At 41.7% G+C, this 23327-nt stretch overlaps 2 protein-coding genes across 5 annotated transcripts; one reads left to right on the top strand and one right to left on the bottom strand.

The window, feature by feature from the left end:
* Positions 1-4203: 4203 nt before the first annotated feature.
* Positions 4204-15995, bottom strand: ss18 (SS18 subunit of BAF chromatin remodeling complex). 4 transcript variants are annotated; one of them, XM_030402229.1, is made up of 11 exons: positions 15793-15995; positions 15223-15299; positions 15026-15110; positions 13733-13889; positions 12315-12545; positions 11990-12160; positions 11594-11671; positions 9470-9592; positions 7041-7171; positions 6561-6623; positions 4204-5784 (listed from the first exon to the last, which is right to left on the bottom strand). In XM_030402229.1, exons 1-10 carry the CDS (start codon positions 15859-15861, stop codon positions 6606-6608), a joined length of 1140 nt encoding a protein of 379 aa, XP_030258089.1. In that variant the 5' UTR covers positions 15862-15995; the 3' UTR covers positions 4204-5784; positions 6561-6605. The 4 variants fall into 4 exon arrangements, with proteins under 4 accessions (XP_030258089.1, XP_030258088.1, XP_030258090.1 ...); XM_030402228.1 differs by lacking the exon at positions 6561-6623; XM_030402230.1 differs by lacking the exons at positions 6561-6623; positions 11594-11671.
* Positions 15996-16595: 600 nt separating this feature from the next.
* Positions 16596-20562, top strand: psma8 (proteasome 20S subunit alpha 8). Its single transcript, XM_030402232.1, has 7 exons — positions 16596-16819; positions 18352-18478; positions 18636-18760; positions 18981-19103; positions 19211-19330; positions 19897-19959; positions 20058-20562. Exons 1-7 carry the CDS (start codon positions 16718-16720, stop codon positions 20151-20153), a joined length of 756 nt encoding a protein of 251 aa, XP_030258092.1. The 5' UTR covers positions 16596-16717; the 3' UTR covers positions 20154-20562.
* The last annotated feature ends 2765 nt before the right edge of the window (positions 20563-23327 follow it).

Below are 23327 nucleotides of genomic sequence, written 5' to 3'. Positions count from 1 at the left end.
GGAGCCTGAGTGAGAAGCACACATTGTGCACCGCAGGACCCCACCAGCCCCGGCCCGAAGGCACAACTCTCAAGGACATGGAGAACTGGGGCAGAGAACTTCCAGGCTTCCCACTGTTAGGGCAGGCTGAGAGGAAAAAAATAAAAAAAGAGGCAAAGTTTCCAAAGTGTCTCCGTCTGTGCGAGTGTGGCTGGTGAAATGCGTTGTTAGAGAGAGATGCATGGGCTCTCCTCATCAGTAAACACTAATCACGCAAAGGTTTTAAAGCGTGGAACAGCTCTCTGGGAGAGTGTGTGACATTTAAACACGGAGTGGAGGTGAAATGAAACTGGGGAAACTCGTATTGGAATCACAATTTTGTGTCAAAAGAAAAAGTGCAGAGGTCAAGCCGGCCCACAAGTCACACAGGTGTGTTGTGGCCGGTTAAAAAGAGGCAACATCAATCAAAAACGGTCTTTACTGGAGCTGTGTCTGTGCACGTAGATGCACATAACTGTGTTTGTGTTTCTATCTCAGTGTACCCACTCTCTGATCTACTAGTCAAATATAATTACAGACTTGCATGACACCCCAGCAAGTGATACATTTAAATCGATGGCTCAAATAGCCCCGTGGTGTCATGGAAGGGAAGGGTAATTCTAGGTTTTGCAGACAAATAGAAATGTAATCCGAAAATGGAAATCACAGCTTACTGTTGCACCAAATCCCGCAGTTCTTTAACCCGCGAGATTTCAAATAAGGTGACTGCAGCGTGCGTTGGAGGGAATTTGCATTTAAAAATTCACAATTTCGGCACCGCTTCTGGATGTTTCTGCGAAATACACCAAAAACGATGTACATTCTGGTGTTTGATATAGAATCCTACAAAAGAGTCAAAGTCTTTGACACTGCTGGAACAGGCTTTGGAAGCAGCAGCCCCTTTTCCCTCATTGTCCTTCCAGTCAGGAGTTCAGGTTTACCGCGGGTCAGCCCCCTCTCCCTCTACATCAGGGGGAAGGAACCACACTGATCTGAGATGGAGTACCCCCAACCAAACCTTACCGCATCGACCCATGCCACCATCCTGGGCCTCTAATGGAAGTCCCGGGCATCCAGACGCCTCCCCCGCTCCGACACGGACGTCAAGTAGCGCTCTACTCATCATTGGAAGCAGCAGGCCTCACAGCCCTCCTTTTCTCTCCCTGGGACCGGCTTTTTGGGAACATTGCAGGCAGATGTGTCCAGATGAGCACGTTCTAATTTGTAGGCCCAGGTTAATGCTCCGCCAGAGGCCCCGGAGGATCAATAGCTTTATTTCCCTAAAACGCCGGCGTGGTGAGAACCAGCTCACGGGGTGCTTTTAATACCGCCACAGTTCCAGTGATGACTGGGCTGTATTGATTGTGCCCATGTGGAACTACGTGCGCCTTCTGGGGAAGGATCTATTTGTGTCACCCTGGGCTGGGATGGGGGCTCCACTGGAGGAGTAGAGAGCTCAGCCAATGGAGGATGCCAAAAACATCAAAACAGCCATGTTTACAGATTACCCAAAGGGAAAGCAAATTACAGCAATTATGCAGGCTGTGGGAATACTGATATCAGCATACCTGCTATTTCACCCAGAGACTACTTTTATGAGGCTAGAGCACATACAAAACAGCACACTCAATTTGATTTGATGGCTAAACCCTTCAACAAACGATGGGATTTAAACAAAGCAGCGCACATCTGATGCATGCAAAACAATGTCTTTCCAGGGGATCACCCTTGTTTGTGTATGTCACGTCCAAAAAATCTTTTCCAGTTGTTTCGAAAGTAGACGTAATGGCTTGCACAAACGTCTGTGAGGCGAATATGGATCTGGCAGGCGTAGTGATGAACATGTAATATTGAACACTGTCTCTACCTTAGCTCCTTTTTTTTCCCAAACAATGGCAATTAATCATTCTTTGTAAACACTGCAAATTGCTTTACAGAAAAACTCATTTACCCTCGCAGCATTTATCTCATATATCAGCGCAGGGACAACATACAAGAGGAGCCTTATCCAAATCACAGGGCCTTTGTTTGCGGCTGCCGTGACATATTCATGACTCGGGCCATAATAGTCAGATTCCCGTTATATCCCCCAGGGAGAGCAGAGAGAATGGTGTCACATCCAATTACTGCGGCACACTGTAGAGGTAAATCAAAAACTCGTGCCATGAACCCTGGAATCCAAGGTGCACACACGTACACACACGCGCACACGCATGCACGGGAGGGCGCGAGTAAACAGCTATATCAACATTGATAGAGTATTGGAAAACACATTCTTTCTGGTAACTTGGAGGTCATGTATGGATTACACAGGGAAATGGGATTGGCTGGAGGCTGTTGGCTGCTGTCTCCGCAAAACATAAATTGACATACATTAGATCTTGGAGCAAGTGAGGCAGACGGCACTTGCTCGAGATTTAACAATTATGGATTTGTTCGCCGGCGTGCAAGAAATTGAAATTGCAGATGAGGGCGCTCTATTGGAATAGGGAACAACGGGGTCACCAGGTTCACCCACACCTTTTCTGCCTGGCACCAATAAAGATGTGCTTCCGCCGAGTGAAATGAATGCCTTTGTCTTTTTCCTCCACAGTAGTCTTTGGGAGGGCCTGGTGGTTTGGTGGTTTGAGGCTATCTCAGCAGTGCATAGCCCAGTTTCACCCTGGAGCGGTGCAAAGCTCCTGCCCAATAAAACAGGCTGCCTCCCCAGGGCCCCTCCCTCAAGCCTCCAGTCAGCGCTTGTTTTTGCACCATTTATTTAGTGTGACACATCTCCAATTAAACTGTGGAGGCTGCTGCATTCCCCCCATAACTACCTCTTATACCTCCCCATAGACTTTCTGTCACACCGAGAGTGTGGGTATGAGAGAGTGAAAGGGAGAGTTAGTGGGAGAGAGATGGGGAGGGAAGGGGGGAGAGAGGGAGAGAGAGAGAGATAGAGAGAGAGAGAGAGATCACATCTTGCCTGCCAGCTATGATCACAATGTCATTTTCCCCTCAGTGGTTAGGAGCCTCCTCCGAAAGGTGCCCTGAATTATAATTATCAAAATATTGAACAAGATAATCATCCTCTTAAATGACGCTGCCACTTCACTATCTGACTCGCCATCGCCGTACATGCATGGAATGAAGTTCTCCTGGAAGCTCCCTTGATAACTCATTTACAACTACACAGCCATAGACACCCTTTGTGCAAGACTGCACTTTGTAATATTTGGTTGCACAAGTTAGCCATTAATAAACTGCCACAGAAATTCATATACGAATTCCACCACCGCCTCACTTTTTCAGTAACGTGCCCATCACTTTAAATCCATGACCGTTTAAAGGAGATCTTTCAGAGGAGGTAAGAGTCTCCTTGCCACCTCTTCATCCTCCCCCAACGGCCCCAGACACAGTCACAGGAGGAGTGACTTTGTCCGACCCCAATACCGTCTGCGAGAGCGCAGCTGAGGGCAGCAGCTGCCAGGGAGGACTGGTGGGGGAGCGCCCAAAACGCCATCTCTGCCAAGCGGAGGGGCCGGGGGGAGCCCCAGTGGCAGCTGGGAAGGGTGGGGCGGCCAGCTGTGGAGCAGCAGGATGGTGGGGTGACTAGGAGATGCCACTAAACCTGAGCGGGGTCTACACAAGTGCACACACACAAATTTTATACATAGGCTCACTTAAAAAAAAAAAAAAGAAAAGAAAAAAAGTTCCTTCTCTCCTGAAAGCACTTCAGCTGCTCTTCTTGCCCACATCCACACGCACAAACACTCATCATCGGCACCGAGGCAGCCCAGGCAGTCGGTGGCCCTCTTAACACCAACGCTGCTCTCCCATCACGTGCTTTGGCCACACATCTGGTGTACCATCTGTATCACTCCCCCCAATGTGACAGGTAGTCCCTCTCCCTCTCTGGAGGGAGCAGAAGGGGAAAGAGGGACACGGAAGGTAATTTTGGGTGTAAATGTGCTCTGGACCTCTCTGGATGCATCTGGACAAAGCAGACATGCTGCTGAGCGGCGCAGGGTCATTATCGGTCGGAAACTGATTACCAGATAGGAGATGAAGACAAAACAATTATATCATACTGTCACATTATGACAGCACCAATAGGGCACATCTTGTTTATGTTGTCGCCAGGATGGACGCTAAGAGCTCATTAGGAAAAAAGGTCAAATGCTATAAATAACACAAGTCAAAAAATATATTAAAGATTCTTCCAATTTATTGTAATGTACAGTTATACATTGCCATGACACAAATGTGACCACTTGGATGGGGGTGCAGAATGCAAAATATTAAAACAGCCATATAAACAATATCCGAGGACAATAAACTCCTCTTCTTTATGCCGCTGTACATATGGGATCAATAAAGTATGCACCATAAAACAGATATCAAGCCAGTGATATGAAACTGCACAACCAGTCTTTACTGTGAAATTAAGGAATCCATGTCAGAACATTATTTTCACATCTTATGTTACATATTTGACAGTAACTTCATTATTCACACACAACACTATTTGAATGACATCAACTTAGACGTTTATTCAAAAAGGGGAGAAGGGGATTCCAGCATTGTCAAGACAAACAAAACAAAGTACTTGTCAGAAATATGTAATATACCGAGTTTGATCTTTCCCACGCACTAATTTGCAGTCAATGGACGAGACTGAGGTGCTCGTATAGATGAAAAAAAGGGATCCAGAGAGCATGAACTTACAACTTGCAGTGGCATCTGCTACATTTCACCACTTTGGGCACGTGTCTGTCAGGTTATTATTATTATTCTGTCAGGTTAATGTAAAAATGTAACAAAAATAAAATAATACTCATGAGCCAAATTTGCTGTACATTTTTCATTGACTTAAGATACACAGCTTAACAGAATACAGAGATTGTTTCATGTGTTTTCAGACATTTAATATTTTGTCCAAATCCAGGTATGCGGTTAGTATTCGAAGTATTTCTGTTCATGTGTTTCATTTTCTACATTTACACAATTCATACAGTATCCGTATCACCAAATTAGCAGAACCACAGAACACAAAGAAATAAAAAACACACAAAAAAACGTGCTGGATGGGATCATCGTTAAAGATAATAATTAAAAAAAAAATAACATTGACACATACACTTCATGAAATAAACAACACAGCTTTAGTACTAGTTTCCAATGTCTTATACAAAGTTAGCTTGATCTAAAAAGCATAAAATATATTTTTACATCATCACATACATCAAGACATGTACCATGGCCTAGCGGGAAGTTCGTCTGGTGCATCATTTCAGGCCCCCACACATTTCCCTACTGCTGGCATTATTGCTTCTTATGAACAAGGAGCTGAGGGATAGAGAAACGATGCACCACAGTAGATCGAAACTGTACATTTAAAGTCAACTCTGATCTCCAAAAATTTTGTTAGTCTGTTTCACAATCTGCAATGCTAAAGGATAAGGCAGTTCCATTTTTTTAAGGCATTGCTGCTTTGAGACATACTGGACCAGAGGTTGAGTCATGGACTTTGACAATGTTAAGTCAACGTACATGGTTAACAGAATACATTTTATAGGCGAAGATAAGAGCCCAAAGATGAGGGGAAACGTATCTTGTGTTTTTGGGTGTTGTACGTTCGTGTCTGAGAGAATCTCAATGAGCTACAACCATCATTAAAGTCTGCTTAGCAGCTGACCAGAGGTCAAAGCTCAGACAGAGACCAGGGCAGAGAGCTGTGTGGGTTGCTGTGACCATCTCTCATTGCTGGTAATTTCCATACTGGCCCTGTGGAGAGAAAATGTGACAGGCTTGTATTACTGACCTTCTCAAAAACGAGGAGTAAAAAGCTTATATTCACAAATCTCAATAGGGTGCAAACGTCTGTGGTTTCAACCATATCCTACTGCAAACCATGATTTATGGCTGCATGTGCCAGTGTTGACCAGCAGGTGGCAGCATGGCCTAACAACTTGTGAGCTTCGAAATTCTCACTTCATACCTCAGGTTTGGGCAGCAGCATGGCTGAGGAGTTGTTTTTTTCCTCATTAATAAATAGTGGACAGTAGCTTCAAGTGAGACAAATTCAGTGCAAGAACAGTAGTTGATGCATTTCTAAACAGGGGTCGAAGTATGTGTTTGGCATCAATGGAAAATACATGGAAACAAATTTGGAAAACAAACTATGATTTGACATTCTGGTAAACATTTTAATTGGAATATATGAGCATAATCATAAGCACAATAGTCATCCAAACCAGTGTTGTAAATTACAGAGATTAAAGGACACAGCCAAGGCACTAGGCTTTTGGCTGTCTCGCTGCAGACTAAGCATGCTGTGTTTCTGGACCTCATGACTTACAATTCGACCCCTGGTTAATAACAAAATAAAGAATACAAAAATAAAAAAGTAAAAAGAAAAAGGTTCAAGAAAGAAAAAGAGAAAGATGGAAGAGGGAGATAAAGAAAAAAAGAGAGACAGAGGAAAACAAAACAAATGCAAATTAAGGCTAGGTGGTCAAAAAGTCTAGATTGGACGTTGAGGTCTTCACAGCAACCATTACCTTTGCTTCTTACAGAGCTAGTCAGGGGTTCAAATCCCCGGGTCTTTATTTCCTCATGTGCCCCTGAATATTCAAAGATAAAGATATCAAAGTGTAGCTGTGGTCCCCACATAAGACCACAGGAAATACAGGGCAACAAATAGATCTCCCTTTAAACACTAGAGCAGTCTGCATCACGTTTAAGGAAGAGTCCTCTTTAAGCCCATATTTCACTGTATTGGCATACCATATAAACCAGGATATGCAAGTCAAATTAACAAGAGAAAGACAATAGTAACACATACACTCTGCTTCGGATTTGATTTAACCCCCAAATACGATGACAGCATGCATAACAGACTACTCTTCAATGTTTACGTTCTAACTTCTGGTTTCTCTACACAAATACATAAATAGTCTGGCATAAACACAATAAGGGACAAACTACCACAAATATATAAACTAGTCTCTGTGGCTGTCTAATGGTTTGGATATACTCACCTGGTCGTAGCCATAGGGCCGTTGCTGCTGGCCCTGTGGGGGTCCAGGTTGAGGAGGGCGATAGGCCGCATACTGCTGCCCCTGCCCCTGAGGATAGTTAGGATACTGTCCTGGGCCACTTTGAGAGGGACCTACGACAAAAACATAAGAACTCAGTTTAAAATGATGCATGCTTGACAAAGTAAACTTGCTTCTTAAAACCTCTTTGTGCATGTTTTAGGAAATTATTGATATGTCTTTATATTGTCAGTTTATGTGATGTTGTTCAGCACTTTAAGAAAATAACTATATGACCACTGATTTAGGGCTGCAAAGACAAATCATTTTCATGCTGATTAACTGATTATTTTTTTGATTAATCAGACGTTTGGTCTATAAAATGTCAGAAAATTGTGCATAATGTCTGTTTTTCAAGAGATCAAGACTTCCTCAAATATCTTGTTTCGTCCACAACCCAAAGATACTCATTTACTTTCATAGCCGAGTCAAAAAACATAAAATAGTCAAATTAAGTAGCTGTAATCAGAATAATTAGACTTTTTTTTTTCCTTAAAATTACTCAAACAGATTAAACGGTTATGAAACAAGTTGGCAATTAATCTAATAGTTCACAACTTATCAGTTAATCATTGCAGGTCCACACCAAATAACACTCAACGCTGCATGACTAAAAGAGAAGAGCTTGTGCTTTTCTCTTCTTCTTCCCGCAACGTGCAGTTTCTTGGTTTCATCACCTGCTTAGAGAAACATGAAACAAGTGAAACTCAGGTTTGGACGCCAACAAAGGAATCCAGTGTGAAAACGGCCCAAAGTTTTGCCCATTAACCGTTTCCTGCTTGTTACTCCGAGAACTCTAGGGACTCCCTGTTAGTTTACTATCACTAATGGGTTGCAATAAAAAAGCTGATGGATGACAAAGAGGATGGTGGATATGTCAGACCCATTTGTTTAGGCTGCCTCCACAACGCCTGACTCAGTAATGAATGAGAATGAGTGAGTCAAGTTGGAGCCGGGCGGTGGTTCCCTAATGCAACGAGACATCAAGGATTCTGTTGGTCTTCATTAGAGGAGCAGGCTTCATTAAAAAAAAATAGAGGAGAAAAAATAAAAATCACTTCATCAGCCCCCGTACACTGTAGCTGTCTATGCAGGTGCTGTGAAGGACCGAGCGAAGCTTGACTGGGGCTCAAGTCAAATGAGGCCCACGCAGCATCGTTAGGCGCTCATAATGCCTTATGCTGTTGAGCATAACCTTGTGGGGGCCTGCGAGAGAAGGCATGCATGCGTGCCAGATGGATCTCACCTCACAGCCTCTCCGCTAGCTCATTACTGACATGAGCTCTGGTTCAGATAGAGGCTGAGTGATGGAAAGTTTCGCTGAAAAATGGGATGAGGCAGAAAAAGACCAAAGAGCTGCAGGAGCTTAAATACTTACATTGCATGTGGAACATTTTTTTCATCATTTATTCATTTTGGGTAAATTGCAATGTCACGTACTCATTGTGAATAACCTAAAGTTAGAAAATAAAGTACAGTACTAAGTGTTTTAACTTTAGGGACGGTTCACCGCAAAATGAAAAATACATGTTTTCCCTCTCACTCATAGTGCTTTTTTAAAATCCATCCAGAACGTTTTTGGTGTGAGTTGGTGAGTTTTGACATCCACCTTAGAGATGTCTGCTTCTCTCGGATATAATTGAACAAGATGGTACTCGGTTTGTGGTGCTCAAAGCGTCAAAAGAATTTCAATTGAAACAGCAATATGTTTTTCCCCGAAATCATGACCTGGTTACAAAGGATAATCCACAGACCTTGTTTCCTTCTACCGCACTACACCAGTAAGCCGAATCACTGCGCAGGAGGACATGCGCGGGATGCAAATATTGGCATGGCATTAATGGCAACATTAGCTAGCATAGTTAGGTAGAAAACAGTTAGCTTGCGTCTTGTCCTTTCACTTAACTTGTACCTATTCTTTAATGTGTATGTTTACTGATTTAAAGATATCTTTGCTTAACTATTTATCCAAAATGCAAGGAGTAGAAAATGTTAGGCTGGCGGTCTGTACCCATCAGCCAAAGCACCTCTCACACACCCTCAGAACAGTGTGTCATATCAAACTGCAGCACCAGGAGAAATGCTAATGTGGTGCCAGCCACCACTACTGATTAAATTTCTCTTCCACCAAGCTCCAATCCCCCAACCATTCATTAAGGTGGTCCTTTAATTCCTTGCTCTTGATGATGTCTTGACATGCATCTGGCACAGTAACATTTCCAAGGGGCAGGAACCACCAGCTCGCTCAGGAGGAATTATTCAACAGTCAAAAAAAAAAAACAAAAAAAAAAAAAACGGGGGGTAGCTAAGGAGAGACGACAGTGCCTCCTACAGGAAAAATATGTGTCCCTGTTTGAAAGAGGATAACTCACCGTAAGCCTGCTGCTGTGGTGGGTAGCCCTGTTGGCCTGGGTACTGCTGTTGTGGCGGGTAACCCTGCTGCTGGGGAGGGCCTTGCTGGTATGCTTCTTGCTGTTGGCCATACTGGGCATTACCTTCAGGGGGCAACAGCAGGCAATGTGAGCAACGTGTTGACAACTACAGCACAACAGCACAGCAGGCGGGTAGTCATTAAATTAAGGACTTATTCTACGCTATTACTTAAGCAATCAATTTTCCATTTGGATGTTGCTGTTAGAATGCAACACATTAGCCGGCTGTTACAGCCACTAAAAACACAACAGCATTGTGTTAATTATTAAAAAGTAAAGTTTCCTTGTAAATGATACATAAAATAAATACATTCAAATAAGAGTTAATGGATCAAGTGTCAAGTGATATATTTAGTCTAGGCTGGATAATATATTGAGTGATTAGATAGTCAACGTTAAGGTATTACTCTGTACTTGTCAAAGCAATTCAGATCTTTACAAAAAGAAGGAAAAAAACAAAACAAAACTTTATGAAGTCAACATTGTCGTGACCACGCATATTAAAAGGAAGGTATAAAGATAGCAGTGTTGTGATGGATTCTCATAAAGCCGACCAATGCCTAGATCAGAATATAGTGGAGGCATACTATCACTATGACCTACATCAATTCAACATATGAAGCTAACTTAGGTGATACTTTTTACTTACTCTTAAAGTTACATTTATATCAGTGTGATAATATGAAACTGATCATGCTATAAGTTCAGCATCTTGTTTTTTTATTCCTCAAAATATCAAGATTTTATTTGAAAAGGGGGAAAATGTGTTTGAAAGGTCAAAAGGAAAATAGTGTAGTCAGTAGAGAAAACAAAAACAAACAACAAATAAGTAAATGTTAATTGGACAAAGAAAGAGAAGGTGTTGTTTACAGTGAATCTAATCTTTCAGTGTGGCTGCTAATGCAATAACACCACCCCAATGTGAAGAAAATCTAACTAAAAGGATGGCTACCTTTGTTGAAAACGCGACGTACTCGACTGCAAAAGCAACGGGGAATGACATTTACAATATCTTGCTGTCATTCGAGAAGCAAACAAATATGTTTGTAATGAAAGTTTGGTCCTAAGTTACAGAAGCAAATAGAACTGGATATTCAACCTCACGATCATCTGCCAACTTTCTGAGTGCTGCCAACAGATCTTAGAGGGCAGAAATTCTGTTGTGAAGTTTGTTTTTAAGTTGGCTATTCCACAAACATTCACTCCAAATCCATAGGTATCTCTCTATACACCGACAGTGAAATTGTGATTATTATTTTTTTTAACCTACGCACATGGCACTCTCAAAGTGCACACATAAACTGAGCATGCCCACCCGTTCTCAAGCCTTTGTTTTGTTTGGCACTCTGTTTGATGTCATTCGAAACTGCCACTTTGAGAAGCGTTGGCAGAATGTGACATCTGGCCACTAACTCCTGATCATGATTTAACTTGAAGGCATCCAAAATCTGCATTTCAGATGACTGATAGGAGATTGTGGTATTAAATATCCTCTTACTTCTGCTCACTGACTAGTAGATCAGTGCCACATGAACAACCCATAGAGTAATGTGCCAACTAGATGGCTTTGCTGACTGGGTGAATTCTTGGGTGGTATACTGTAAACAACGCAACTTGAGCTACCGGTAGCAGCAAGATGGATGAGGAGCTTGTGCTTAAGAACCATTTTAAATTAAAATAGTGTGTTTAAATGGCGCAAATGAATAAATTAATATAAAACTCTGGATCGGTAGGTGAAAGGGTATTTAGAAATTCAGATTGTGGATTGTTATTATGATTAAATAGATTGTGATATTATTTTTTGGCCAGATTGCCCACCCTTAGTGCCAATTTATCCATGGATTTCAGCACCTTTTGGAATAGGCATGTGGATGTTTACTCAAAATTGGATTCCATTATTTACTTTGTTGCCTAAAGTCAATTTGATTTCCCAGAAAATAATGAAGAAACTGATTTTTGGTTTTCTCACAGTCTCTTTGCATCATTTGTGTTTTAACACAACTCCTGGGTTTTAAATTTTTTTTTTGTTGATTTTTCTCCAAGTGCCTGGAGGGTTTCTCCTACCTTCTGAGGCTCCCTGTCCTGCGTGACTGTACTGGTCCCCATAGTAGTCTTCCTGCCCTGGGTACTGCTGAGGGGGTCCTACATACACATACACACAACATACACACAAGTAGATTCAAGGTGTTGTTGGATCGGTTTTGTGAGGGGAAGAGTAGAGAGGATGGATTCCTTGCCGCTAGTTCTTGTTAGAAAGCGTTCTTTTGGTCACTTGACTAATTTTATGATTGGAGGCTTTAGGTTACATGTTTAGTCATCAACATGTCTGTGATCTAGAGAAGTGGAGATAGAGGAAATTGAAAAGGAACAAGAGTAAGAAATGCAGGACGGTGGGTTAGGGAGAAGAAAGACCAACACTCACAACTTGCACACTCGACAGACACACTCTGAGGGGTATACCTTGCTGTGGGGGTCTGTAAGGCGGCATTGGCCTCTGCCCCATCACATGGTTCCCTTGGTTGACCTGACCCATCATTCCCATCGGGTTCTGCTGCCCCTGGTAGTGCTGTGCGGCTCCACCAGGAGGCATGTTATACTGCTGGGAGGGAGGCTGCTGGTGCATCATAGGGCCTGTTGTGATAAGGAGTTAACTCTCATGTTGTGGTAGAAATCCTTCGCCCGTACTACATGGCTTATCAAGATGCAAGAACATGATGTGTAGCAGGTGATAAGGCACTGGATAAACAACACAACTAAGTGGAAACTAGCAAAAGAGTTGTTTTACCTTGATTAGGCTGCATGTTCATGTTTGGCCGAGGCCCATAGTTTCCCATGGGCTGGCCCTGGGTCATGTTCATTTGGCTCTGAGCTGGCATGCCCTGGGAAGAAGGGACGGTGTGATTGTAACCACCCATCGAGCCATGGCTGCTGGGGGGCATATTCATAGAGCCACTGGGCATGTTCGGGGGCTGGTTGGGGCCTGGACCAGGACCTTGCATGGGCATGTGATTAGGCCCTGGAAAACAACAGCAGAAATGATTCATGACTCTCTTTGAAAAACAACATAAATATTTAGCACACATACTCTGTGAACAACGGTTACCTGAGCTGTGTTTCCATAAAAAAGAAATCGCAGTGGATAAATAAAATGACCTTAATGTTTGTAGACAGATTTCTCTTATATAAGGACCATGTCAAACTCCTTTGTATACCACGTTATAAAAAAGGCTAAATCCCAATACACTTCTTACGCCTACCACTTGGCTGTATGTTGGGCGATTTCAATCTTTTGGGGCAGGGTGTCATTATTCTTGCTGGGATAGTGGTGCAGGGCGAAGTGTTATTGCTACATGGCCCTCCAAAAAGGGAGGTTTTTCAGACGCACACTTAAAACAGATGGTTTTGAGAATTCTCTGTCGTTTCAATGTATGACGGTACTTTTCTTGATAACAACCATAAAACTATCGCTACTAGTCCACATATGTCTCGATAGCTAACTAGCAAACTAGCTAACATTACATTGTTCAAGATGATTTATGTGCTGTAGTTGACGAATTTCAATGAGGCACTCGTTGCTGCACTTGGTTATTGGGGTACTTATGAGGAATGAGGGTCTTGAAGGGTTGTCCCATTTCATAATACTCTAAACTGGCCACTGCTGACTCTCCAGTCATCTCAATGACTAGACATGTTCAGTCTTTCAGAACTAACCGGAGAGCATTAAAGTGAAGGTCAACTTTCATGTAGAACCTTAATACTAAAGAAATGCATATTTCCTGTTATAAACTTTCAACTGAAATCCAAAACATGTTGTGAGCACTAACATGCCAAAAAAAGCGACTCCACAGCAGTAACATTTTCTGGCTTTCTGTAACTATGCCGTCGACATTTGTGTGGTGCAGCAATCAGTGCTCTCAAATTATGTTGCTGTTTTTTTTTTTAATTTTTAAATGATCAATTTTAATAGCAAATAAAGCTCACACTGAAGCAAACCATGATTTGAAAGGATTACTATAGTGTACAAGTCCAAGACCACCAGAGCTGGCAAATGGGTGACATCATCCTTCAGCAGAGCGACCTCCTTCACAGTTCTGTGGTGTTGCTAGGCAACCCAAGTGAGACAGGGACTGAGGGAGAAGAAGGGAAAAGAATAGAGAGAAAGACGAGGGAGGGAAGTTGGGTGGTGGTGTTGGGGTCACCTACCAGGCATCTGTCCATTCATCTGGTTCTGCATGTGTGGGGCTGGAGGGCCACCACTGACCATACCCTCGGAGGGCATGTTGTGACCGTGAGGAGGCTGAGGGGGGGGTCCAGTTTGGTTCATACCACCAGGGCCCATGGGCATGTTTTGAGTGGGCGGCTGCAGGCGCACAACATCGACACAAAAACACACATCAGCTGGCTAGAAACACATCGTAGCCTGAGCCACTCAAAGAAAAAAAGACAATCAAGAAGAAAGCAGATCAAAGCCAAGATGTCTGTACAATATGTTGTAACAAAGTACTTCTGTGATGTACGTTAATCAATACATTTTTTAAGAAATACTGTATATATGAAAACTGAAAGTTAATACACCCACAGTACAATACATGTGCACTTAATCACTGAATAGACCATCACATCACATCTAGGAATCATCAATAACTTAAAGAGGTGTTGACGAGAATGATTTGATTTGAGAGCACAAAAACTGATAATTAATTGCGTAAAAGTGAGTTAACATTAAATTCAATCTACTGCATCTTTACTTATATGATGGGATGCATTCTACAAACAGTGGGCTTTTAAGTGAACCCAACTAACCACCTCTTACAAACTTGAATGCACACAAAAGTTCATACTGTTGGTGGATCCATAAAGGGCAATAGGTGAAAATGGGAGTACGCTAGTGCATTTGTATTCAAGATCTATATAGTTTGGGGACTTGCAACTGACACAGAGATAAACACTTATCACCCCACATGGGGGTCAAGGTAAAAAAAAAAAAAAAAAGAAGAATAAAAAAGTGGATTGTACATGCGGCAACCTTGGTCACATCACTGGAGTGACCGTGAAAAGCTCCCTTGGGAACAACAAAGCACTATACAACTGCTGTACACAAAGGTTAGAGTAGTATCCCTTGTGACAAGCAATCTGATATTAATGTATTTAAAGTTAAGTTAAAACCATCAAAAAGAGAAAGAAAAAAAAGTCAGGAAATCTTAAACCATTTGACAAGATTTAAATATTGTGTAGTGTGGGCATTTATACATTTGAAATGACACATCTATGCGTACCATGACTGTTTCTGAGTCCAAGTAATGTTGCAGTGATATCTTTGCCCTGAACCCTCTTTTTTTCCTTTATTTGTGTCTTGGGGTTTGTTTCAAATGATCTACATGAACCAGAGGCCAAGAGACTTGTTCTGGACATGTGTTAATACAAGAGCTCAATATTAATTTATGAGGCAGACACTGTTAGTCACAATCAACACAGCCAGCAAGCATCAATACTCACAGCAGGGAGGAGAGACTGCATGTTCTGGTTGGAGTCTGCTATCGTCGCCAGGTAGACTAAATTTCTGTGCAGCATTTGTTGATACCTGGGCAGATGGGGAGATAATCAATAATAGGTTTTGAGTTAATGTGAATAAAAGAGAGAAAAGAAAAAAAAACACACTAACGCACGCACAGGAGGTGCTTTTCATGACTTACTGTGAACATTCGGCCGTTTTTCCTTTACTCTGGAAGTCCATTATACACTGGATCAGCTGGTTGTTTTCGTCAAGTAGCTGCAAAAGTAAATGCAGAGAATCATATCACATGATTTTGCTGTGCGTTATAACACGGCATTTAAAAAAAATACTTGACGCAGAGTGGTTTGGTTTGGTGTTTTCTTTGTTTGCTGGCGGATATTGCGCCCTAATTTGAAAACAAAGAGGAGGACGGGGGGCGTTTTTTTGTGTTAAATGTGAGTGTGCGTTTCTAGCTAACAAAAGACGCGTCTCGCTAGCTAGCTGTCCTTAGCTAACAAAAACGGCAGGCCTACGTTCATATTAAGTACAATTATACGTTCGTTCGGCAAATCGACCTAATGCCCGTCGTCTACACATGGCGCCCGGGCTCCGGAGAGGTTCATATTCACCGCGCTTTGACCCTGCAAAATTGTTCTCGATCTATTCACAGCGAGACTTGGATGGGCACTGCTACATCGATTAGCTCAAAGGCTAGCAGCGCCTGGTGCCACAGCCTCCATTCTGAGACGCGCTAAAAAAGATGAATTACCTTTTGTATTCCAGCGGGTGTTATATCACCCTTCCCACGCTGCCTGTGAGGTGCAAACGCCACCGACATGGTGATACTCTATGAAATTGGCGTGAACTAGAGCATAAATGTCAAAAGTAGCCAACACACTTAACAAATCGGTAGAACTCAGATCAAGCAGTTCAGAATAGGATGCAATTTTGAAATGCAGTGGTCCGTTTTGGGGGGGATGTGGCACGTTTGAAGTCATAATGGATGAGTAAGGTTTATTTCAATTACACGGGAATGCGTGGTGTTCAAAATCATCCTGATTTAAGTACAATGTTTTCACACACTTATTTATGTAAGTGAAAACACTCCTATTTTGGCATAATCGAATAGCAATTTCACCTCTGTTTCGTATATTGGAACAGTCTGGATTTAGTCCTAAAGGCCACGGGAAATGGACCGCTCAACAAAAAGGGGGGAAACACAGTCAGATGGAGCCTGAATATATAAAAACACATTAATCATAATTACAGCACTGGCAGTTTTAAGCAATAGTAGATAATGACAATATTTAATACTCCTATTTTTAAGATTTAAATTATTTGATCCACATTGCACCATCATTCCAAATTAGATAACGATAATCAAGATAACTGAAATGACTAAATGGTGTTTAGATCAAAAATATCAACCTCGACTCTTGTCTGTGTTGTTACACATACAGTAAAACATCGCAGTGCACTTACACAATTCAAATAGAAAGCACTCTAGTCAGATTTGAATTTAAACTTCCCTCTGACGGACCCTCGTTTTGGTATCGCCCCGGTTCAGAGGTCATGCGCAGGCGCTGTTTTCAACACACGGCAACTTCCATACTGCGCTGATACATGCTAACTAGCTGAATCATTTGCTTGAAGTCTCCCTTACTTTCTCGTGATTCTACTTGTATTGGGGTGCAATGGCGGCACGATATGACAGAGCTATTACTGTCTTCTCTCCCGATGGTCATCTCTTTCAAGTGGAGTATGCACAAGAAGCTGTAAAGAAGGGTTCCACAGCGGTAAGTCCTACAATGAAACTAATGCTTATGCTAACGTTAGCAAACGTCAGTTAGCCATCCAGCTAACTTAAGCTAGCTAGCGACTAGCAGGAGCTGTTTTTGCACCATATTTAGCAAATTAAGGTATAGAAAACAATTTGCTACGCTCAGTTGTTGTGAAAGTCTTAACTTTCACATGTACACAATACATAATGATAGTTACTCGACATGTAAAGAGAGAATTATGAGCATCCATATTGTCGCTGTGTCACTCTCACAATAGTTTCAGTTTCAATGTGATAATACCAACGAACACTAGTTCACAGTTCACAATATTTGTTTTTTGGCGATCAGCAAATTAATATTGCTCAGCATGATTATTTCAATTTATTTTCTAGCCGGCACAATTCCATTTAATTCCACTGTAGGTCTGATTATTAAGTTTACATTGTTCTAATTAAACATGATGTAGTTGCACCTACCTTAGTTACAGATAACCTTTGTAGTGCTCACTGTAAATTGGTGGCTTGTTTAAGTCCGAGAATTATGCATATTATTATTCTGAATAATTGCAGACCAGTTGTGTTGATGTAACCCAGATGCAAGTTTCTGACCAGACTGTAAAAGTAACAGTGCTCAATGTGCATCTCAACGATCAAATTAACCCTCTTTTGAATTGTAAATGGTCGTTTGTACAGTACACTATAGAGGCTGTTTGGGTTCCTGAAACCAGTTCTGAAAAGTTTTCATTTTTATAGTTGTGTGGACATAGATCTCAGGAATTCAGATCCACTTACTATGGTAAAAAGACCTGTACTAGGGCTGCCCCCTAAAAGGTGAAGATTTAAGTCATCAACCAAGAGGCCCTGGGACGACTTAAATTCTGTCGGGAAAATTGTTGCACTTTTGTTGTTTAGATGCAAAATTGTACGTAGAACCAACAGAGACTCAAAAAGACCACAAAGCACAACACTGTTAGTGACGGAAGCAGAAAAGAAGGCAGTGTGAGGCAGGGCTTGTGACTAAAGTCTGTCGGTTGCTATACCACACTCTACTCCGGTCAAGACTGTCAGTGAAGTCAGTTAAACCACTTTTGAACCAGACTGCAGGAGCACAATCTCCTTTATTGCTGTCCACTGTGAATGACTCTATGGCTGACAGTGTGATCAGCAGACTCACAGGAGCGACGCTTCCTTGAGTAGGATGCACACTTTTATGTCCTTTGTCTAGAAATCTGATACCTTCACATAAAGGTGTTAAAAACTGGAGTCTTGAGGTAAAACACAAGAATCATGTAGTCTGATATTGATTGGAAGATGGTGTATATGAACAAAAAAAGGACCAGATAGTCAAATCCTTTTAATTAACAGCCAAATCCAATTTGACTGACACAATTCTGAGTTGGATACAGCATTAATCTGTACTGAAATGTACACAACAGTACCCAGAAAGTGTGTGTATAATATATGTACTCAATACTATTCAATATGTAATACAACAAGTGTCATTGTTGCCAATGTTAAGAAATTAATTAAATATTTTTTTCTGTACAGGTGGGAATCAGAGGAAAAGACATAGTTGTCCTCGGTGTTGAGAAGAAATCTGTCGCAAAGTTGCAGGAGGAGAGGACCGTTCGTAAGATATGTGCCCTGGATGAGCATGTCTGCATGGCATTTGCAGGTACCTCCCATAAAGCATACTTTTTCAATAACTGAATTATACATGTATAATGGCATAGCGGGCCACGATCACTTGTCACAGGCACTGTTTCTTTTGTCATGTGTCTTATTTTACCTGTATGTCACAAAGCCTCTTCACCTCCTAAAATGTTTTCCAGGTCTGACAGCAGATGCCCGTATCGTGATAAATAGAGCTCGGGTTGAGTGCCAGAGCCACAGGCTAACTGTTGAGGACCCAGTCACAGTGGAATACATCACACGCTACATAGCTACACTGAAACAGGTACTTAACTTTAACATTCATTTGATTGTTTACTGTTCATTTACTGAGAGGTGTCTACAAGATTTCATGTTTACTAGACAGGAACATAACATAGTGTATGGGTCAGCTTTTGTGACCCTGTAATATTTTTTGCATAAAATCAAACTATGAACCATTTTAGTTCTAAGAAAGATTTATGAAAATGACCAGTCACATCAATCTATATATGTCATATTTGTAGCGCTACACTCAGAGCAACGGCCGCAGGCCATTTGGCATCTCTGCATTAATTGTTGGCTTTGACTACGATGGGACTCCCAGGCTGTATCAGACAGACCCATCAGGAACCTACCACGCTTGGAAGGTCAGTGAGTTGCCTCTTTGTACATGACTTTGTTTTCTTGTCACATTTGCACCCCCGTGAATTGATTTTTAATAATTACATTATGTGTTATTCTTGCAAAAAATCAGGCAAACGCAATTGGCCGTAGCGCAAAAACTGTGAGGGAGTTCCTGGAGAAGAATTACACAGATGAAGCCATTGCTGGAGACAATGAGGCAATCAAGTTGGCTATCAAAGCTCTGCTTGAGGTAAGGTCACATTTAGTCTTTGTATTAACCCATGTGAATTAATACACCTCGTCATTAGCTACAAATATTGAGATTGAATTATTACTGAACTATTACTTTACCACTAAGTGGTAAATGCAAATTTTTTTACATCCACTATGGTGTAAATCAATGCAATCAGTCCTGACTTTGTTTGTCAAAGAGATCCAAATCGCCATCAAGTTTATCAGCCAAAACAAAGGTTTTCCTGCACCACATTGCTTGTTGTGTTCAGATGAACCTGACCTAGTGCAGGCAAATGCAGGAGAACATTTAGAAAACAAACTAAATTAAACAGAAATTGTTTGTATTGTTACATACAGTGATGTAAAATAACCCTCTATCTGTTAATCAACTGTTGAAGCAAATTATTGCTAAACGAGTCTCAGTAATCATTCATCAAGAATTGTTTTGCTGTATTTAGCTGAATTTAAATACCTATTCCAAAACTTTGTCTCACGGCTTCTCAACATGAACGTCAGTCAGAGGCTGCAGTAGTCAAAATATTTTATGGGATATGTCACTTCAAGTATTTTGTTTTGATACAGGTTGTCCAGTCAGGAGGGAAAAACATTGAACTTGCTGTTATCAGACGGAATCAGCCACTGAAGGTGATGTGCTGCAGACTACGTTTGGCTTTTGTGTAATTTTTTTTAAACAGTTTTCTTTGAAGGCTTATCATTTATTTATTTTTCTTTGCTGTTTTCAGATTTTGGAATCCAAGGAAATTGAGACCCTGGTGGCTGAGATTGAGAAGGAAAAAGAAGAAGAGGCAGAGAAGAAGAAGCAGAAAAAGTCCACTTGAAGCAGTGAACCAAGAGTTTTTTTCTTTATTGCACTTGGATGAAAATAGCAGATTTGGGTTGCAAATATTAGACCTTGATGGGTTTACTCATTTATTCCATTGTAAAGACCTAAATCTTAACTTGAGATCTGGTGATGTTGTTCACATATTTTGAACACGTTTCTGACTTGTACTGTACCATTTACATAAAATATCTAGTCCCCACACTTCCAGCTATTGAGTTGACTGATGTTTAAAACCACACACAGATCTCAAGTTGGGGTTTAGATCTTAAACTTGACCTGCAAGATGTTTTTATATCATTAACCAAACAGCTCTGATGGTGATGAATCTCAAATGTTGTAATAAACCATTGGCAGTCAAAAACATAATGAGGCAAAATACTCAATAAAAGCTCACTTGTTTGTAACAGGTTTGTTCTTTATAAACTAGTTTGAAACACGCAGTATGTAATTTTCCTCCTTTCCGTGACGTATCATCTGGTGTTTCCCTTAAAGTTACAGACCTACAATCAAAAGCAAACCAGCATTACCTTGATGAAAATTAAAATTTCTCTGGGTTTGAACATTATTAGAAAAATTTAGGATGTAAGTACACAGTGCAACAAAATACAGTACAAAGATCTAGTTGTTTTTACAGACTTTAAAGCAGAAATGGTGCGTATTTAAAAAGTAATATTTTCTTTACTGGTTTCTTAAAGATGAGAGTAGAGGGACTTACAAGAACAGCAGAGGAATGGCTTCCTACCTGTTTTTTCTTTATTGATTATGCCACTGCAAAGCAAGTACTGCGATAAAGATAACTACAGTTTAAAACGCCACCAGCGGCAGTATAGTCTGTGGCTATAAAAAGCAATGGTTTTTCATTTATCAGCATTCTGTCGCACAGACCTGGAATTGGAGGAGAGGACAAAAAAAAAAAACAAGGTATCTTCGATTGCTTTATAAAGTGCTCACCTCTCCCTCAGTCATTTAAAACAAATTAGTGATGAGCGAATGAAGTGTCTAATGGTGGCCCGGCGAGACCCCCCTTTTGCCTCTTCTTTTTTTATTTCACCCCAAATTCGCTTATCAAGCAACCGCTGCTCTGAATTCTCAACGACACAATTATGGCCGGCGGTGTGGTAGGGCTGCTTAATGGGATCCTGGCCTCAGACCCCAGTGGGAACTTTCAGTGACTTTAATCTGGAGCCCTTTGAAAAGTTGTGCCGTGCTGTGCAGAAGAGCCCCGGGGGTTCCCTCTGACTCTCACCAAAGACATAATGGTGAATGGTAAAGTCCTTCATTTAGAGTCATCTCCCCGAGCCAGGATTTCCGGAGTGGGTGCCCTGGCTGCCTCGACTAGAGCAATTGCACTTTGTCTGCAATTTGTCTTGTTTGTGAGTCTTATAGGTGGTGTTTGGGCCGATGTCAGAGGATCAATTAAGCCCTCTGATACCACTCCCTATACATAATGTCATTAAATCCGAGGAGGTCAGTAGAAGTACGGTGTCGTGAGACTCGCTCTCAGCCATTTTATCCGTACACTAATTGCCGCATACTCATGTATTTCAAGTCAGCTTGAGAAGATGCTGTCAGCACACGTTTGTTGCAAACAGAGAGGTGTTGGATCCAGGGAATGACAAAAACAAGCCATAGGTAAACCTTAATAAAGTTTATTCTGGCTAATCCTCCAGCTATCGAGGTTATCTGATCCATCTTGTCAATAGAGCGAGAGCAGCTTATTTTGTGCTGCTGCTAAGACTCCCAGTCTTTTGAACTGCTTGTGGGAAGAGTTTTCTTTTTCTTTCTTTCTTTCTTTCTTTTTTTTTTCTCTTTTTCTCCGTGCCGGCATTGTTGTTGCCCATAATCAGCGCTGCTGTGCCCCAGGACAAAGTCCATCTCTCTCATCGCTGGCTGCTGCTCATCATTAATGCAGAAAATAATGGCTTCACCAGAGGTCATCGGCGGAGGAACAAGGCCCGAGGACATGTACTCTCCAAGCAAGAATGCACACTGCTGCGGGCAGTCGACTGAGTGCATTGTTTGTATGCACACACACACTGAGCTTACAGGCCCATTGCGCATACACACAGCAAACACTGTCTTCATGTGAACACACAACAGATTTTTTTTTTTTAAAACAGTACCCACATCTCTTTTTCTTTTGATCGGTCATGCACATACAGTTCATTTTAGGCAAAGCGGGTTCTCATGTCATGGTAAGTATGGAACAAATAGTGGGGGGAAATATTGCATGTGTTTCCATCTGCTTTTTAGCACCGATACTGACGTAATTCACTTTACGGAGACCCGTCGTCGATCCAGATTCTACAGTCTGATTTACTGATTGCCAGTTTCCCATTGAACTTCTTGAAATTATCACAGCAGAGCAGAGGTTTCATAGCAAACAGTTCTCCTGCACCTGATTTTATGTGGATGCTGCCTAACCTATCGCTTTAATAACTTGCTTTGGAATGCATTTAAATTTTACAGGTGCATTTTAGTTAAAAACATTCCGACATAATCGACAAAGAAACAGTCTTAACGTTATGTCAGAGATGTCTGTGTATTTTGTTGAAGGTTATCTACTGGAGTTACCCTGCTGGAAAAAAAACAGCAGGGTATGCTGGTTCTATGCTCTATGCTGGTTTTTACAGCAAGCTGACTTGACATACATTAGTATGTGGCAATTAGTGTACAGATAAAATGGCTGAGAGCGAGTTGTACGAAACTGCACTTCTACAGCCCTCCTCGGATTTAATGACATTATGTACAGGGAGTGGTATCAGAGGGCTTAATTGATCCTCTGACATCGGCCCAAACACCACCTATAAGACTCACAAACAAGACAAATTGCAGACAAAGTGCAATTGCCCTAGCTGAGGCAGGTCACCAGCAAGACCAGCATATGTTGTGCGCTGGTTTTGGAGCTGGCCTACGCTGGTTTTTCCTGCAGGGTAGCATGCTAACCAGCTGGGCCAGCTAGCCTCTTTCTCCCAGCAGTCCAAAACTCCAGCGCTAAACAGTGCGAACCCCCGCCACGCCCCTGGTCATCTCGATAACTGCATGGCTAACTGTGCTAACAAGCTAAAAGCAGCTTCAGTCTTGGCTGAATAAAACAATTCAGTTAGCAGCAGTTATTCAGGTGATTTACTGCCTGTATGAATTCGAGGCGGGAAAATTATTACATACC

The sequence above is a fragment of the Sparus aurata genome, chromosome 21 (genome assembly GCF_900880675.1).
Source record: "Sparus aurata chromosome 21, fSpaAur1.1, whole genome shotgun sequence".
Classification (NCBI taxonomy): Eukaryota; Metazoa; Chordata; class Actinopteri; order Spariformes; family Sparidae; genus Sparus; species Sparus aurata.
Note: the sequence above shows the minus strand (reverse complement) of the source record. Positions and strands in the feature narration are given on the sequence as shown.